We start from the raw sequence: 17,742 nt of genomic DNA, 5'->3' as shown, positions 1-17,742 counted from the left end.
TACTGTTGCTGCTAGTTGCAATTTAACTACTACTCCTTAATTCATAAGTGAGAACTTCCTTTCCACACCACCAGCACTTCCACAAAGGAGAATTAACCACCATCTGGGATCTAAGAAAGAACAGGTAGATAAATAATCCTTACACTCAAAAGGCCAAACAATTTTTATTTTCAAAAACAACTTTATTCATGACACATATTTTTAAAAAACTCCCACCCACTGGAAATGAGCTAAAAAAATAAACAAAATCCACCTCCCACCTCCCTGTGCCCACTTCCTCCCATTCCCTCCAAATAAAAGGGGGGTAAAAGGCAAAGAAAAAAAACTGAAAAACAAAAAACACCCCCAAACCCCCCAAAACAAGGTAGTGCATTCCCCCAGGGGATAGGGGAATTTACACTGGAGCCGCTGGGAGCGGAACGGAGATCTTCCGGCTACAGAAACCTGCAAAGAAAGACACTCAAAACAGAAAAAGAAACACAAAAGGAAACAAAATAGATCACCAGGCAATCTGGAGAACAGGGAGCCAGAAAAGAGGGGTGGGGCGGGTGGTTGACCTGGCAGGACAGGAGCAGGCAGGAGGGTACTGTGAAAGTGAGGGAGAAGATGGAGGGAAGGTAACAAGCAGAACAGTTTGGTGTCCTTCCAGAGCCCTGGGTAAAAAAAACAAAAACAAAAACCCTCCTACCATCCATGCCCACCTACCCTTGAGTAGCCCCCAAAGGGGTGAAGTGGGATAGGGAACAGGGGGAGCAGCTTGCGCAGTTGAGTCGAGTCCATGGCGAATCCCCAGAGTGAATGAGCAGCCCCCTGCCCCACTCCCTGGGCCTTCCCCTACTCCCCAAAGCAGGTCCCTCCTCAGCAGTTAGTTATGGGATTCTCCCCCCTTCCACAGTATATCTTTTTTTTTTAAATATTTTTTCCATCAAGGTCATCTTCTGTTTTTCTTTTTTTTTTTTTAATTCTTTTTTTTTCCTTCTTTCCTCTTTTTTTCCTCTCTCTCCTCCTAATACACATTTTTTTTTAGTAAGGGGAATACCATGAAGTCGCTCTAGCCCGGCCCCTGGAAGAAAGAAGGAGAGTTAGGTGTTAACATGATCACTAGATAGTTCAGTACAAGCCCCTCCCCATGGGCCCTCGCCCCAGTTACTGTGAAGGGAAGGGGGCAAGAAGTTTCCAAGTGTTCTAAAACTGACCCCATGATCCCAGAAACAGTGACAACAGCCCACAAACGGGAAGGGGGGGGGGGTTAACAAAACACTTCCCCAAACAGTGGCAATAGAGAAGTGCATCTGAGACAAAGGAGCAAGAGAAAGGACTCATTGTGTATAGAGTTTTCAATTCTTCACAGCTCTTAAACCCTAGGCCCTCATCAACAGACCCTAGCTCCTGGGAGCAAATTGGTAAATATTATAAAATCCCAGGTCTATACTCCTAACTTACCTATTTAAAAAAAGAGAGACAGAAATAAGGCAAAGCAACAACATGGACACCACACTAGGCTTAGTGAGAAAAGAAATCCTGCAAAAGACTGGCTCAGTGAAAGAGTAAATATCTCAATATCCTCTCACAAGGCTCATAATGATGATCAACCAGTCTCTGATATTCTTCCAAGGGACATTCAAATGTCAACCCCCTCCTAACTCTAGGAAAAGTAAAAATGTCCAAGCAGCACTTCCACTGCTCTGAGGCCCTCTTCCTCCAGACCTGTATAAACACATTCACTGCCAGCAACTCTCAAGGAAAATAAGGCTGAAAAAGAAGCATCTCTCAGAACAGAGTGGAGAGATCCAGCCCTTATCACCAATTCCTGCTCCAGAAAAAGATGTCGAGATTGGCCTCCTGGCCTGCAACTACCTTCCTCACCCTGCACAGGCAGAAGACCAAGTCCCTGGAGACCAAGGGGAGGGTTAGGGAGGGAGATTCCTCAGATCAGGAGAGAAGGAAGCATATAGGGCTCATGGGAGGCGGGGGAGAGGAGCAGCCCATCTATCCTGACCTGTAGACGCGACCCCGGGGCCTGCTGTTAAAACCACTGTAGAATCGAGATCGGGAACTGTTGTAGTTAGTGGTCCGGGCACGGTATCGGGCTCGTGGGAAACCTCGGTCTGTTGTGCTGATGCCTGGTCTGTTGGTTCGTTTTGGGATCACCTGTGAGTGCGGGATATACAACACAGCTTTAGTCAACCTGGAGAATTTACATAGACCCAAAACAGCAACGAGCATGAAGCTTACCTTGATTTGTCTTCCTCTAAATAGGGACTCATCTAAGGCCAGGGAAGTCCTCACTGACTCTTTGTCTGAGAACTCTATATAAGCAAACCTGGAAAAAGTGTCATTTTAGCTATTTGAGATTACAAACAGTAGCTCATAGGTCAAACCCAACTTGCAGACATGCTTTGTTTAGGTACAATGTGTTCACATTTTAAATTCTTGGTCCAAAAGAAATTAATGAAAAAAATTTTTTAAAAATTTCCAGCTACTCTTGGAAAACAGGATATACAGGACTTAAATTTCCACGTGGTGGAACCAGGCACGGCCAAGTAGAAGCTGCCCCTTCCCTGAAACCTATACCTAGACTTCATCTGTGTTCTGTCTGGCCTCCAAAAGCATTTTTGTGCAATCCCTGATATGCAAGGTTGGGCAAAAATAGGTTTACAGTTGTGAGTACATGAAATACAGTTTATGCTTGTATTATGTTTCTTCATTTGATCCACTATAAACTGACTTTTGCCTAGCCTTGTGTATCATCAATGTCAATGCCTTATCTTAAAAGACAAAGACCACTTGTTTTAAATAGCAAGTGAACTAGGTGCTCAATATGGAAAACTTATTTTTAAACTGTGATTACAATGATTTCAACTTACTTCCATACTTACCCTTTGGGATGGCCACTAAATTTGTCACAGAGTATGGTAACACGGTTAACTGAACCACAGCCATGAAAGTGTGCTTCCAGCTCTTCTGCTGTTGCACCATAGTCCACCTGTGGGGGTATGTACACGTATGTGTGTGTGTGGGGGGGGATGGATTTTAAAGGTACTGGACAAACTCCCATCTCAACAGATACCCTGCATAGCCTTTGGGCTAGGCCACCCATATAGACTAAAGCACATCAAATCTGGTTCTCTAAGGAACTAATCTCTTTTTTCTTTCCAAACCCAGAGCCCCTGCTGATTAACTTTACCTCCTCCCAACCATCCCTCCATGCCCCAAATCCACCACCTATTCTGGAGACATCCATTCAAGACTCCTATTAAATAATCCTTGAAATAAGAGCTCCCACCAACCCCAATCTGTGCCCTAGTACATACATTGCCAACATAGATGGAACGGGCATCAGCCTCCATCTTCTCCTCAATAGACATGATCACTGGACCAGCTTGGGTAAAAAAATAAGGAACAATCACCATTACCTAGAATAGTGTTTAGCATACATACAGTAGGTACTCACTAATTAAGACAAAGTAAGAAACAAATTAAAACATTTTAAAAAAGAAATAAAGAAACAGTACAGGAATCCCTTCCCAAATCAAGTCCCTACTGAATAGCTTCGGTTGAAATTATTTGAAAAGTAAACAAAATTAAGTGGGCTGCAACTTGACATTCTTACATTAAAGGGGAACGCTCTGACGCCGGGCAGTTTCTCTCAGGACTCCTAACTAAAGGGTCTTCAACTTAAGAACTATTAGACTTGAAGGTCAAATGCCAGCTGGCAACCTCCTAAAGGATATAGACTAAGAACAAAGGGAAATATTTTTGTAACACGGACAAAGGGAGGCACAAGACTATCTCACCAAACCACTGCTGTCTCACAAAGGTCAGAGGACTGACTACACAATGGACTATGACCGCGGCACCTGACCAGTAATTGCTCAAACAGCTCCAAGGTCCAAGTACCTAATCCCATATAACCCGTGCTCCCACGACCCCTGCAATCCCGCGACCCTGGCTCCGCGTGCAACCGCCAGTTACTCACCATTGCCTGGAGGTGGACTCATATTCATCTGCTTCTCTACCTCGTTCTGTAGCTCCTTTAGCTTTTCCGCTTCTTCCTCCATTTCCCTGACTCGAGCTTTGATCGCTTCCAGCTCCTACAATGAGCGGGGGAGGTATGGAGAAGAGCTTAAGAGGAACTACCGCAGGGGCTCTGCCCCTGCACTCGAACCGCGTGCGGCCCCAGCCATGCTCGGCCATTTCCGTCACACCACGAGAGGATCATTGTGAGAAAAAAATGCAAGCTACCTTCTGTAGAACACTAGATACCCATGATGCCCGAATCAACCCGTCTGGGCCTTTCCAGGCGGTCGAGGGCCCGAGGATCCAGGCCCAGCCCCAGCCACGTTACTCCCCGCCCACCCGCACCCCCGCCTGCCTCCCGCTAGCCTGAGCTCTGGGCCTCCCGTGACCCGGCCGGTTGGCGCCCAGCTCGTTCGCCCTCCTTCCCTCACCGGGTCTTCAATGGCGCCGTCCCCCGGGTCACCCTCGACCAGTCCCGACTCCTCCTCCTCCTCCTGACTGCCGGGGACTCCCGAGCCAGGCCCAGGGCCCGAAGCTCCCGGTGGGGCGCGGGGCCGGGGCGGCTCTTCTTCAGGCTCGGGCTCCGGCTCGGGCTCCAGCAGCAGCTCCTCAGGCTCCAGTTCCTCAGACTCCAGGCCGTTCCCGTAGTCCCCTGCGCCCCCCGGGGCCCCCTCCCCGGCCTCCCCACCGGCCCCGGGCACAAGATGGCGCCGCCGCCCCGGCCCGGAGCCCCGACCGCCCGCAGCCCCCGCTGCCGCTGCCGCCGCCGCCGCCGCCGCCATCGCCGCTCAGACTGGGGCCCGCCGCCCAGCGATTGGAGAACTGCGCGGGCTACGCCGACGACTCATTAGTCAAGCAGCCTGCCCGTCACCATGAGCTAGGATTTCACTGGAGAATATTACTTGGCAATCAAATAAGACCCCTCCCCTAAGGCGGGGGTATTGCGCCAAATTCTTAAATCCCGGTAGGTGAAGCCGACCTGTCCATCAACACACGTCCCACCTCCTCTCAAGTCCTTAGGTAACAATACCAGCACGCTGTGACGACGTTCCTACTTCTCCCCTCTGTGGGCGGGTCCGCGAAGTGTATGGCACTCTGTGATTGGCCGCTGACTAGACCAATCTTCCGATTGTCTTGCTGCAGTGGCCCAGTCTCAGATGTCGATTGGCTCGTGAAGGACTGACACCCGTTTTTGTGACAGTTGAACCTTGCCCCCGGACAGCCTGCCGGGCTTATAGCAAGAGAAAATCGAGATCACATGACTAATGTCAAAGAGGGCCGCCATCTTGGTACAACGGTTGCCAACTGGTGAGTTGTTGGAAGGCAGAAGCCGGAAACGTAGCGGCGGTTTCTGGTAACTGGTCTCTTGATCAGAAAGGAACCAGTAGACGGTATGTTGCTGGAAATGGAGGGTCCCGAGTGGAGCTCCCCGGGAAGGAGCTTACTTTTCCCATTCAAGTTATTGGTATTACCATCCACCAGGTCTTCCAAACCAGAAAGCAGGAAGGAATTCCTGAGCTACCAGGCACGAATCCTGTCAGTTCTTCCTTTAGAGGCATATTTTTTCCAAGCCCTCTGCGCATACCCCAGTTTCAGCTTGTTCTTTGTCTTGCTTGGATTGTTTGCTAGAGCCCCTTAATGGGTCTCTCAGCATACAACGTTGCCCCTCCAGTCCACACCACTCCCAGACTGAATTTGCTGTCCAGGTAGTCTCAAAACTCCTTACCGTGGCCGAGAGACCTCAGTACTAGGCTACTTTGCAAATGTTATTTCCGCACTCCTCGTTCTACTGAGTGTACCTGTACCCATCACTGCCTCTTTACATGCAGTCCCTCTTCAACAAGACGTCGCAAACTTCAGCATCACCTCTCTTGAAAAGCGTTCTACTAGCCTCCCTTCCCCTTCCCCTTGGGCCTACTTCACTGTGCGCTTAATCTTTTTGTGCTGCATCTCCTAACTAGGTTGTGAGAGCTTGGAGGTAAGAGGCTGGGTCCTATTTATACTTGCATCTCCACTGTTGGGCTATGTGCCTAGACATAGTTAAGTGTCCAATAATGTTTGCTGAGCGAAGGAGGCATTGATTGGGGGCCTGGGTACCACCCTTCAGTGCTTTCCCAGCCTCCAAGCCCTCCTTCAGACCCCAGAGGAGTTTCTATTGTCAGGTTCCCACTACACCACTGGACTCGAAGATACCAATGACACCTACTCCTGGAAGGCAGGCTTGCCTTGTTTTAATAGTGATTCTATGTACTTATTAAAAAGGAACGAACCACGGCGGTGCTATGTCTGCAAGAGAGTGTTTGTAGCCAGACCATGCTATGCTTTGAGCCAGATTAACACGAGTCCTACCAAATGGTTAAACAACGCCAACAGGATGTTCATGGGTGGAGCAGAGGGATTTGGAATATAGGAGATCCCTATTTGCTAATCCAAAAGGTTCTCAGTAAACCATTCTTCCCCTCTCATCCTTACTTTTTCTGACAAATTCTTACTTCAGGAAGAGAAGAACTTGGTGCAGAGTCACAGCTGCTTAAAATTTCACTGAAAATTTCTTCATCAGACATCTCAGCTTCAGTGGTCTGGGAGAGCTAAATTGAGCACGGAAGACAAGCTCTAAAAGGTTGTGGGTTCGTTGAAAGAAAAATTTTTAAAGCTTCTATTTGTATTTTTAGATAGGAGGAGAGAGGGAGAGAAACATCATTTGCTTGCTTCTCCTACCTGCCCCGACGTGGGATGGAACTGCAACCCATGCATGTGCCCTGACTGGAATGAAACCAGCGACCCTGAACTTTGAGGAAAGCTGCCCAATGAACTGAGCCACACTAGTCAGGGCAGTAAAATCTTTTTACTGTATTTAACATAATCAAGATTTGGATACTTTATTGGAATGTAGTTTAATCTAAGCAAACCAATTAAGGAAAATGTGATTTTTAAAAAATGCCTTGAATCCTAATTTTGTTGAGCACTTGGTTTTCTAACATGCACTCTTTAAGCCTCCTTACTATATTATCTCCATGCATTCTCACAACAACCCTATGAAGTATTTCTAAAACTATAACCTTTTTTAGGGTTGAGGAAGGAGTGAAGTTAATTGCCTAACATGGGACTAATTAGAAGTGAACAGGGAATTCAAAGGCAAATTTCTTTCTTTTTTTTTTAAGATTCTTTTCTTTAAATATTTACTTATTTTTAGAGAGAGGGGAAGGGAGGGAGAAAGAGAAGGAGAGAAACATCAATGTGTGGTTGCCTCTCCCTCACTGGGGACCTGGCCCGCAACCCAGCCATGTGCCCTGACTGGGAATCAAACTGGTGACCCTTTGGTTCACAGGCCTGCGCTCAATCCACTGAGCTACACCAGCCAGGGCCAAAGCCAACTTTCAAAGTTCAGATTGATCAAAATTACTGTAAGGTCTGTTTTAAAACACAAAGATTACATTATGTATGATGCTGAAATGGGGAGGGGGCTCCAACAATAGACAGATGTTTAGGCAAACTATAATTACATCCAAAGATTATGCATCTGTTAAAAGGTTTATACATAGTGTGTGATAATATGCAAAAAGTTGTTAGTCCAAAAACTAGAATGTAAAATTGTATAGAAAGAATGATTAAAACAATTATATCTTATTTAGGAAAAAAAAAAAACAACCTGGACATGGGAAAGGGAAGGAACAAGAACCATTAGATTCTTTTCTTTGGCAGTATGTACTTAAAGCTTTTAAAATGTTGAAATTCTTAACCCAGTAATTGTATTTCTTATAATCTGTTTGAAAGAAATAATCTAAAAACTGGAAAAATTTACTGCTGGAATATTTGAGGATAAAAATATTCATCAAGGTGAGAAAATGTAACAACTTGAATGTCCAAATGGGCACTTTCAGGAAAATTATTTGTACAAACATAGATGTAATTTTATATAGTGATTATGCCTTCAAAATTTTTAATGAAAAAGAAAAAGCTTGCAATATAATGGTAATCACAATTGGAGTATGACATTATGTATACAGTATGATCATAAAATATAAGCATGGATAAAAATAGGAAAGAAATATGCTAAAATGTAGTGGTTCTCTCTGGGTAGTGTGATTATTATTGATCTTCTTTATAATTTTCTATGTTCTACAATTTTTCCACGTTATTTTTATGTAAACTTTAAAAAATACTTCCAAACTGACTCTAATAAGCATGATTCTTTTTACAAACACATTTAAAAAGATGTTTGAATGGTGACTTGTAAAAATACTACTCTATTAGAAGGCATGGACACCATCTTACTGATATTTGCCCATTGCCTACCACTGTGTGCTCAATAAGTGCTAACTGAATGAATCATCCTCTGTAATAATCTGATTTAATATCTTGCCTGTTAATGATGTATAGAGAACATGAACGAGATGTTTTCCTCTGAGAATGAATTTTTTAAAAATTAGTATGTAGTGGCCCTGGCTGGCGTAGCTCACTGGATTGAGCGCGGACTGCGAACCAGGCATCACAGGTTCGATTCCCAGTCAGGGCACATGCCTAGGTTGCAGGCCATGGCCCCCAGCAACCGCACATTGATATATCTCTCCCTCTCCCTCTCTCTCTCTCTCTCTCTCCCCCCCTCCCTCCCTCTCCCTCCCTCTCTCCCCCCCTTTCCTCTCTAAAACTAAATAATAAAAAAAGAAGAAAAGTCAAACTTTTAAAAAAATTAGTATGTAGTGATATGAATTCACCCACCCATCTAAGTGTAATTTTCCTTCAGTTATAACCTATCAACAGAGAGCTGTGGAAATTTGGGAAAACTGAAACTCAGTGATGTGCACTAGAATAAAAAATGTGCTAATAGAAGTGAATGGTCAGTGCAGTTGAGAAAAGAATTAAATCAGGCCCTGGCTGGTGTAGCTCAGTGGATTGAGCGCGGGCTGTGAACCAAACTGTCACAGGTTCGATTTCCAGTCATGGTACATGCCTGGGTTGCAGGCCATGACCCCCAGCAGCCACACATTGATGTTTCTCTTTCTCTCTCTCTCCTGCCCCCTCCCTTCCCTCTCTAAAAATAAATAAATAAATAAAATCTTAAATGAATGAGGGCCTCTCCAGTTTTGTCCAGAAAAGAAAAGTTTTCCCACTAAACATAAATATTTGCCTTCTTGGTAGTTTCATGCCATTTTTGACTCCTGCTTTAAAATTTTTACTGACTACAATACTTTATAATCTAGAACTGCACTGTTTAATATGGTAGTCACGTATGGCTACTGAGCACTTGAAACAAGTAATCCAAATTATGTGCTGGAAGTGTCAAATATACACCAGATTTCAATGACTTAGTATGAAAAAAAAAGACTGTAAAATAACTTGTTTAATATTAATTATAGGTTAAAGTTATAATAGTTTTTATATACTGAGTTAAATAAAATGTTATTAAAATTAGTTTTGCTGTGGCTGGTGTGACCCTGCATGGGTCAGTGGATTGAGCACCAGCCTGTGAACCAAGGAGTCACCAGTTCAATTGCCAGTCAGGGCACATGCCTGAGTTGCACGGGCCAGGTCCCCAGTTGGGCCATGTGAGGGGCAACCACACGTTGATGTTTTTCTCCCTCTCTTTCTCCTTCCCCTCCCCTCTCTATAAGTAAATAAATAAAATCTTTAAAAAATAAAAATAAAATACGTTTTATCTGGGGTTTTTTGCTTTTTTATGAGGTTACTATAAATGTAAAACCACATATGTGGCTTGCATTATATTCATATTGGACAGTGTGGATAGATATAGAACCTTGAAGCCCATTTATTCATTTTATTTTGGATCAGACTCCAATTCTTTCTAATCAAATTCTGGCCCTACCTACTTTAACTCCCTAGGGTCTGCCATTGTATGGATGTGGGGTAGCCATTTAAATGAGAAGGAACCTCTGTTGCACTGTTTAATTTTCATTCTGCTTGGTTAATGTTTTAAAAGCTTTGTACCTGAAAAACATGTTTTAATGTACTATACCAGAAATATGTGTTCCTTATCAAAAAATCAGAAAATAGTTAACAGCAAAAAGAATAAAGCAAAATCACCTATAAAATCATCACCCAGAGATAATCACTACCAATATTTTGATGTATACTTAGTACCCTTCCTGAAATTTTCAACACAAAAATACATAGAACCACATGTACACATTTATTTATTTACTGTGGGGATTATATTGTATACATTATTTTCTAATCTATTTTTTATCTAATAAGATATCAAAACATCTTTCCATATCAATAAAAATATTTTTCCAATTTCATTTTCAAGATTTTACTTAAAAGTTACTTTAGAAATGAGGGCTGCCCTGGCTGGTGTGGCTTAGTGGACTGAATGCCAGCCTTTGAACTGAAAGGTCGTGAGTTCCATTCCCAGTCAGGGCACATGCCTGGGTTGCAGCTCAGGTACCCAGTTGGGGGCATACAAGACACAGCCTATCAATGTATCTCTAACACATTAATGTTTCTCTCCCTCTCTTTCTTCCTCCCTTCCCCTCTCTCTAAAAATAAATAATTTTTTTTAAAGAAATGAGGCCTTCCCTGACCACTCTACTAAACATTGAAATCTATACATATGTACATCTTCCAATCCTGTGCAAATGAATTATTTTTCTTCATAGCATTTGTCACCTAACATGAAATGTTATGTTAGTGAATACTATGAAATTAATTTATTGTTTATTTCTTTTACTAGAATGTAAGTAACATGAAGGTATAAATCTGTGCCCGTTTGTTTGCTTCTCTAACTCAGTGCCTACAACTGTGCTTAGCACATAGAAGATGCTTAAATGTTTGCTGCATAAATGATTGAATGAAGAATTGTATCACATTGCATCACATTAGGCTTTTGGTTAATTTTTAAAATACTTCAATCATTTATATGTTATTATAGTATGAAGTATTATAATACTTCAATCATATAAATGTTATTTATATTTTGCCTATATCCACATTTAAGGCAGCTTTGAAAGTTTTCAAAGCATGTGGTCTTAAGTAAAAACCCAAAATATCTACAATCCATCAATTTGCTAAAAATGTAACTGTTACTTAACTTATCAAAAGTGTCATTTGGAGAAATAACATTTACAGAAAACTGTTTGAAGGATAAACAATCCATTTGTCCATTTAGATAGTCTAAAATTTAGCCCTATGTTAAACTGTAGCAACATAGAGCATATTTGAGCTAAACTGTGATAAGACTGATAGAACAAGTTTAGGAGCTACTGAATCCCCACTTGGTGTTTCTATAAGAAACAATGGTGCAAAACTCAACGTATTTCCTCTCAGGTATTATAGATGGTGGTGTCCTCTATATCACTCAGTGTCTTCTCAGAAGAGCCACAAAACTTTGCTCATCTTAGGAACTGATATGCTTTTATAAATCCTAAGAGGTATGTGAATTTCATTATGTTTTCTCATTTGCTTTAGCTGCCAAGAAGTCAGAACTGAATTCATAGCCAAACTTTAGTATTTGGGAAAACTGCTTATAGAATTCCTTTCTGTGCATTAATTTTTATTTTGCTTTCATTTTATTGTAATATTTCAATTTTCTCTACTTTAAAAATCTGTATTTTCCTGCCCTGGCTAGCGTAGCTCAGTGGATTGAGCACGGGCTGCGAACCAAAGCATCACAGGTTCGATTCCTAGTCAGGGTACATGCCTGGGTTGCAGGCCACGTCCCCAGTGGGAGCCACGTGAGAGGCAACCACACATTGATGTTTCTCTCTCTCTCTCTCTCTTTCTCCCTCCCTTCCCTCTCTAAAAATAAATAAATAAAATCTTTTTAAAAAAGTGACAAATTAGATGTTTTTAAAAATCTGTATTTTCCTATGTTTTGTCTTTTGAGTATTCTAGTAAGATGCTGCAAATGCTTTTTGGCAAATATCAGTCAATCAATCATTAAACCAATAAAAGTACAATGGAGATAAATGCATTAGCTCTTACAGCCTGATATTAACTGTTAAGAGCATCTAAATCCCCTTTCCCCTAGTGCCATGTTCATCAAGCCACTCTTAGATTTTAAGATGGCCTGCCCTATATATTTTTTTAGAGAATGAAAACACAACCCTGGATTCCTCTAAGCAATATATTTCTCACTACAATTTAACATATAAACCCAAACGCCATTTTATTGCATTGGATTATAGAAAGAGTAGAAAATTCCTGATTGTAATTTAAAATTAGGATCACTATTTCTGTCAGACATCATTTTGATGTGGTCCTAGACTAGAACTACAGAAGGATGGGCTGAATAATTCCTGTAATTTACATCCAACTTAGCAGTTTGCATTAAAATATCTGAAACCAAATGTCTCAGGGGACCAAGAAAGGAAGCAGGGACTCCAGTTTTGCCAGACTTATTTTAAGTCTGAAGTAGGCAGCGGAGTGTAGTGGGGAGATATGCTCATGATCAACACACTTCTGATTAGAGGTTACACCACAACTGGGAACTTGATTATCATCACACAAAGATTTTTGGTAGGTTTTCTTTTGGTGGTTCTTTGTGGCCATCCCAAAGTACCATATACATACACCCTCTTAAGGCTTTGGGCATTTGGCTGGGTTTGGGGGTGGGGGGTAGGAGAACAATTCTGATTTTCTTTTTTTATCTCAACACTTTCCAAACCTCTATTACTCTTAATTCTTGCCTTTAACAAGGGCATGAAGAGATGATTGGATCAAGAAATGTCCTGACCCCAGGCTATACAGCGTAGAAGTCACAAACCCTGCTCAGTGCTTCTCATTAAACTTCTGGGCTTTGTTTATTTATTTATTTATTTATTTTATTTATTTTTTTTTAATGCGACCATTACATATTACACAAAAATAAAAGTCAAATGAACTTGGTATTTATAAATTATTAAATAAAAATACAGGAATATATATTTATATTTATAGAGCTTTTTCTTTTCTTCTAAACTAACCCAATCTGTTCTCCCACCGTTTTATGATTTAAAAAAGTAAAATAGTGTATGCCCTAGAGTAAGTGGGGAGTGGGCTTAATAATCGCAGGACCCAGTTGCCCTACTTCTGCTCCTTCCTTGGCCTAAGCAAGTCCCTATTTGTCCCTTTGGGGTCTGGAGAGAAGGAAACACCCTCTAAATCTCTGAAAACGGGCAATTAGATTTATTTACCTTACTTACTTTTTTGAAATGAAATGGATTTAAAAACTGGGAGCCATACTCAGCCTTCCTGGCCAAGAGCTAATCCCAAGGAACTATATGGCTCTAGAAGAGAGTCTCTACTTTTCCCTGACAGAAGAGTCTCGGGGGTTTCCATTGCCCCTCAAGCTAACAAGGGCAGGATAGTTCAAAACAGCCCACTGTGGTCCCATCTAAGCTATGCTTCCGGGAATCCAGACCAAGCCCCTTACACTTTCAGAAAACAGCCCCTTCTTCCACCCAGGTGTGAAGGCCTCAGAGCAGGGCATTTCAGTAACTATGGTCCCTGCTGCCCTGTTTGTTAAAGGCCCCCCCAAAGAGCTAACAGGGATAGGCGTCCTGTGGTAGAGGGTAAGGTGATGAGTCTGCCCCAAACCTGGGAGAGCACAGGCTCCAATTTGGAGCTGATGGTCTAGTCAGTGGTTTTCCAACTTTTTTCAGCAGCAGTCCCCTTAATGCAAATAAAATCTTACCCTGAACCCCGATACATAAGACAGCTACAACAAGAGTTGTTCTGTTTGAGGGCAAGTAGCCCAGCCTGCTCAGCATACCTCCTTTACCTTCATCTCCCCCTAGGACTCCTGAGGCAACCCCTAGGAAACTTTGGGGATCTGCCAAGCAGATTGAAAACCACTGGCCTAGTTTGTCCTGAGCAAGTCAGAGACCCCCCCACCCCGACCCCAACTGCCTGCCACAGAGCAGCTCTGAGTTTCTAGTATCAGCATACTCATGACAGACCAAGTGGCACATGCAGCCTACCACCTCCCCCGTAAATACCATTAAAAAGTGCAGCCCTCTCTCAAGCACAAAAGTCTGGGCTAAACACCTGAGGCCAATTTAGGTCCCACATTCTAGTGAGTACAACTATGTTGCCACCTTCTGGGACCAAGTGAAAAATCTCCAAGAAGAGTCAACCATGGTCTAACTAAGCTGATCAGTGCTCAGGATCAAGGGCAGGGTTCTAGAGCACTGTGTGAAGAAGTCAGCATTGGAGAGCAGCAATTTTAGCACCTTAGAAAGTGCAGCAGTGAGGTCTGGCTCAGGGGATGCATTTGGAGTGAAATCATTTCTTTCTCAAAAGAAAAAGCTATAATCTGAATCTGTTCTAGAGGACTGTGCGCTCTAAGGTTAACATTCGCAGACTCTGAGGTACAGACAAGTAACACCCATGCAAACAGCGTGGCTTCAACGAAAACATAAACGCTTCCAGATCATGGTAGGTATTCTAGAACCCATACATCTGGCTCTTGATAAAGCAGCACCAAAGCCCACCACACGGAACAGGCCAGTCATGGAATACATGTCACCCTCACACCCCATGGGGTTCAGAGCTGGAATGTTCCTCTCAAGGCATCAACAGTCTCACTGAGACATAGTGCAGGACCCAGACTGTATTCTAGATCAGCATTTATGTCCACACTCAAAAGGAAAATTAATTAGAGCTCCAATTTAGAGTAAGTGTGGGTACAAAAGGTCCCAGAGATAGGGAACACTTTAGGCACCAGTGTGCTCCAGTGGGAGAAGAAGGCAGCAGGCAAGTCCAGCTACCGAAGCCTCTACCCACTGCAGGCTCCACAGCCCTGCCTTTCTGCCAGAGCCCAGGAGGCAGCAGCAAGTGCGTGATGCACAAGGAAGGGGGACCATGAAAGAACAAGGCCAGCTACAGAACTTGCTCTTCTCTCCAAAACCCTGCTAATGACTTTCTGCAGAGAAGTGCCCAAAGCCCTCATCTGGATACAGTGTTTCTCCCTCAGCCTTGAGGCACCAGGACAAGAGGAGGAGGGGGGTGGGAGGAAGGCAGAGAACTGCCCCTTGTTCTTGCCACTGCAAGAGGGAATGTTTTCTCTTTAAAGAATCCCACTGCCACCAGATTAGACAAGCAGCCCAGCATGCACATGAGCATGCGTGCACATGCACACGCACATCCAAGCAGCCCATTGTCACAGCCACCTCTCCCTATCACCTGAGAACCCAAGCTTCCATTCAAAAGCATGTGCCTTTTGTGTTTCCCCCCAAATCCACTCATCCAATGGAGACACCAACCCCTTATGCCAGTCCACCTTCTTCAGGGCTACACATGGAGCTCCAGCTAGTTTCCTGTGCCTACACCTAGAAGCATGATCCCTCCCACCTCCCCCTAACCCGGGAATGACTCCATCTCCTGGCCCCTTGACTTTCCTAATACATTTCCCAAGGTCTCCAGTTCACTCTTCCAACTGCCTGCCTGGCACACTCAGCTCCCTCACACACTATTCCTGACCCTTTCCATCCCTGCTCCATACCCATTCATTCACCCCACTTCTTTCAAGGGCATTTCTCTGTTCTGTTCCTGCTCGCCTGTCCTCCAGCCACACCTATCCCCACTTGGCCTTGGACTTTCTCACTTGCTAGCAAAAAAGGCCCCTACAGTTACCAGGGCCCCCAGTGCCACGGCCCCTGTCAGCACTGTCCTCACTGAGGCCCAGTTCCCCTCCCGCAGGCGCCGAGCCTCCTCCAGGGCCCCGTCCCCGTATAGAGCTGTGAACTCCGCCTGTGGGAGAGAAGGGAAGTAGGAGAGAAAGAAGGAGAAAGGGATATCAGGAGAGGAAAGAGCAGAGAAAAGAGGAAAGGAAGTGTTCCAGTACCGTCCATTGCAAGCACTAACCCACACCTAGCCCCTCTCTGGCCACTACTGGCTGCAATCCCCCCTCACCCACCATGAGCACCTGGATCATCTGCCTTCCCTGCCTTGAGTGAATCCCATCCTTTCCTTGGCCAAAACTGCTGCTCAGAACGGACATCCTTTGCTAAGGCTTGCCTGACCACCACCCATCCCTGATTCCTGCCCCCATGCCACATACTCAAGTGTAAAATGTTCCTGACGACTGGATGCCACTTCCCTGCTGGCACTCCCATGGGTACTGTGGATTATGACCTCTGCTTTAGACCATGAGCCCATCCAGTGATGACTGCAAGGGCAGCCCTGGAGTGCAGAGTCCAGCGTGATGCCCATAGTGCAGGCATCTGATTCCACCCACATAGGTAGTCTCAGCCCCCATGCCTCATTCATTCTCAGCCAAAGCCCCCCTTTCCCTGGAGACCAGCTTTGCAGAGGGATGTGCAGAGCATCAATTGAGAAGCTTCTTACCCAGCCCCCACTGCTGTGGATCCAGTCTGCCAGCCGTGTCTCCAGGTAGGCCACCATCCACTCCTGCACTTGTCCCACAAGTGGCTCCATCTCCTTGTTGACACTCTCAGCACACAGAGCAGCTCCAAAGACAAAGAAGGCCACAAGGCGGCCCCAGTTGGGGCCCCCTTGGAAGAGTTCATCAGAGACCTGGGTGAAGCGTTGCTGGGCTGAGCCCGGGGTCACATGCAGCTGAGCCGCCAGATCAGAGAAGGTGCGACGGAAGCGGGTCTCAAACTCATCTCCAGCTGCCCGCATGGCTTGGTGCAGCGGGTCAGCTGCTGGGCCCTCCCCAGGGCCGGCTCCACAAACATAACCCTTCTGCCTCAGCTTATAGCCTACAAAGTCTGCCACTAGAGCCCGGGTGTCTGGGGCTGAGGCTGGGGTCGCCATCCGGGCAGCTGTAACAGTCAAGGATGAAAGACTGGCATGAATATAATATGGTCAGAGACCCAGAATGGGGCATTTCAGGTTTGGCCAACCCAATGAGACAGGGAAGTGGGAGGGAATGCTCAGAGACCACTAGACAGGGAGAGGCAAGAACAAGGAAATTAAGTTATGGTGAGGGTATGAGGGGGCTGGCCATTAAATTTGTAATATACTGAATTAAATGTAAACAAGTAAATTTAAAACTACTTTAGGTTTTTCCCATAATAAGACAACAGTTCTATGACACCCCTACAAAACCCCTCTGCACAGTGCACACCTTTTAGCAAGAAAAGAGGCTTAGGACCTCCCCAGAGGTAAGATGCGAAGACACTAGCAGAGGTACAAGATGGGGGAGGAGACAGGGGCTGAAGGGAAAGGTGGGGGAAGCAAAGGGTTGCCAGGGACAGAGAAGGAAGGGCACACTCACCCAGCCTGGATGGCAGCTCTTAGGACCCAGCGCTGGTGGCGAGGAGCCCCCAGCTGGAGCCTTTCATCCTCTTGGCCAGCGTGGAGCCCTGGGAAGGGGAGAAGGAGATCTGAGCTAGGCAAGCAGGGAAGGCCAGGGATCAGGGTCTGGGCTGAGAAAGGCTGGGGTTGCAGCTCCCAGGACCGGGCCCCTGCCCCCAACGCTCTACCAGCTGTGTGGCCGAATCCATGTTTAATGACTGTCCTCCCGGGAAACCAAGGGCCAAGGGCTTCCTACCGACACCATCTCTACTCCCGGTTCCCCCCTAGTGCAGCCCAAAGGCCCAGCTCCTCCCTCACCCCCACCCTCAGCCAGTCTTCAATCCCTCCCGCCTGCCAGGTTAGGGATCTCACGGGTCAGGCGCGCTGCCGGGATCCAGGCCGTTTCCTGGTGCAGGAGCTGGGAGGGAGGGAGAGAGAGAGGAAGGGAGGGAGTGAAGGAAGGAGGGAGGGAGGAGAAGGGGGGGCAGGAGGGAGGGCCCGGCGCCTGGTGATGATGGGGCC

The 17,742-nt window shown here is 45.2% G+C and overlaps 1 protein-coding gene across 6 annotated transcripts; it reads right to left on the bottom strand.

The window, feature by feature from the left end:
• Positions 1-161: 161 nt before the first annotated feature.
• On the bottom strand, positions 162-17,697 carry LOC123820521 (bcl-2-like protein 2). 6 transcript variants are annotated; one of them, XM_045841301.1, is made up of 10 exons: positions 17,593-17,697; positions 17,201-17,288; positions 16,306-16,745; positions 6,513-6,608; positions 3,980-4,094; positions 3,315-3,382; positions 2,880-2,986; positions 2,236-2,323; positions 2,000-2,151; positions 162-1,063 (listed from the first exon to the last, which is right to left on the bottom strand). In XM_045841301.1, the coding sequence occupies exons 3-10, from the start codon at positions 16,735-16,737 to the stop codon at positions 1,024-1,026; spliced, it is 1,098 nt and encodes a 365-aa protein (XP_045697257.1). In that variant the 5' UTR covers positions 16,738-16,745; positions 17,201-17,288; positions 17,593-17,697; the 3' UTR covers positions 162-1,023. The 6 variants fall into 6 exon arrangements, with proteins under 6 accessions (XP_045697257.1, XP_045697252.1, XP_045697256.1 ...); XM_045841296.1 differs by lacking the exons at positions 6,513-6,608; positions 16,306-16,745; positions 17,201-17,288; positions 17,593-17,697 and adding an exon at positions 4,452-5,009; XM_045841300.1 differs by lacking the exons at positions 6,513-6,608; positions 16,306-16,745; positions 17,201-17,288; positions 17,593-17,697 and adding an exon at positions 4,246-4,268.
• Between the last annotated feature and the right edge of the window lie 45 nt (positions 17,698-17,742).

This window comes from Phyllostomus hastatus, unplaced genomic scaffold (assembly GCF_019186645.2).
Source record: "Phyllostomus hastatus isolate PE091 unplaced genomic scaffold, TTU_PhHast_1.1 phas_contig_348, whole genome shotgun sequence".
Taxonomy (NCBI): domain Eukaryota; kingdom Metazoa; phylum Chordata; class Mammalia; order Chiroptera; family Phyllostomidae; genus Phyllostomus; species Phyllostomus hastatus.
Note: the sequence above shows the minus strand (reverse complement) of the source record. Positions and strands in the feature narration are given on the sequence as shown.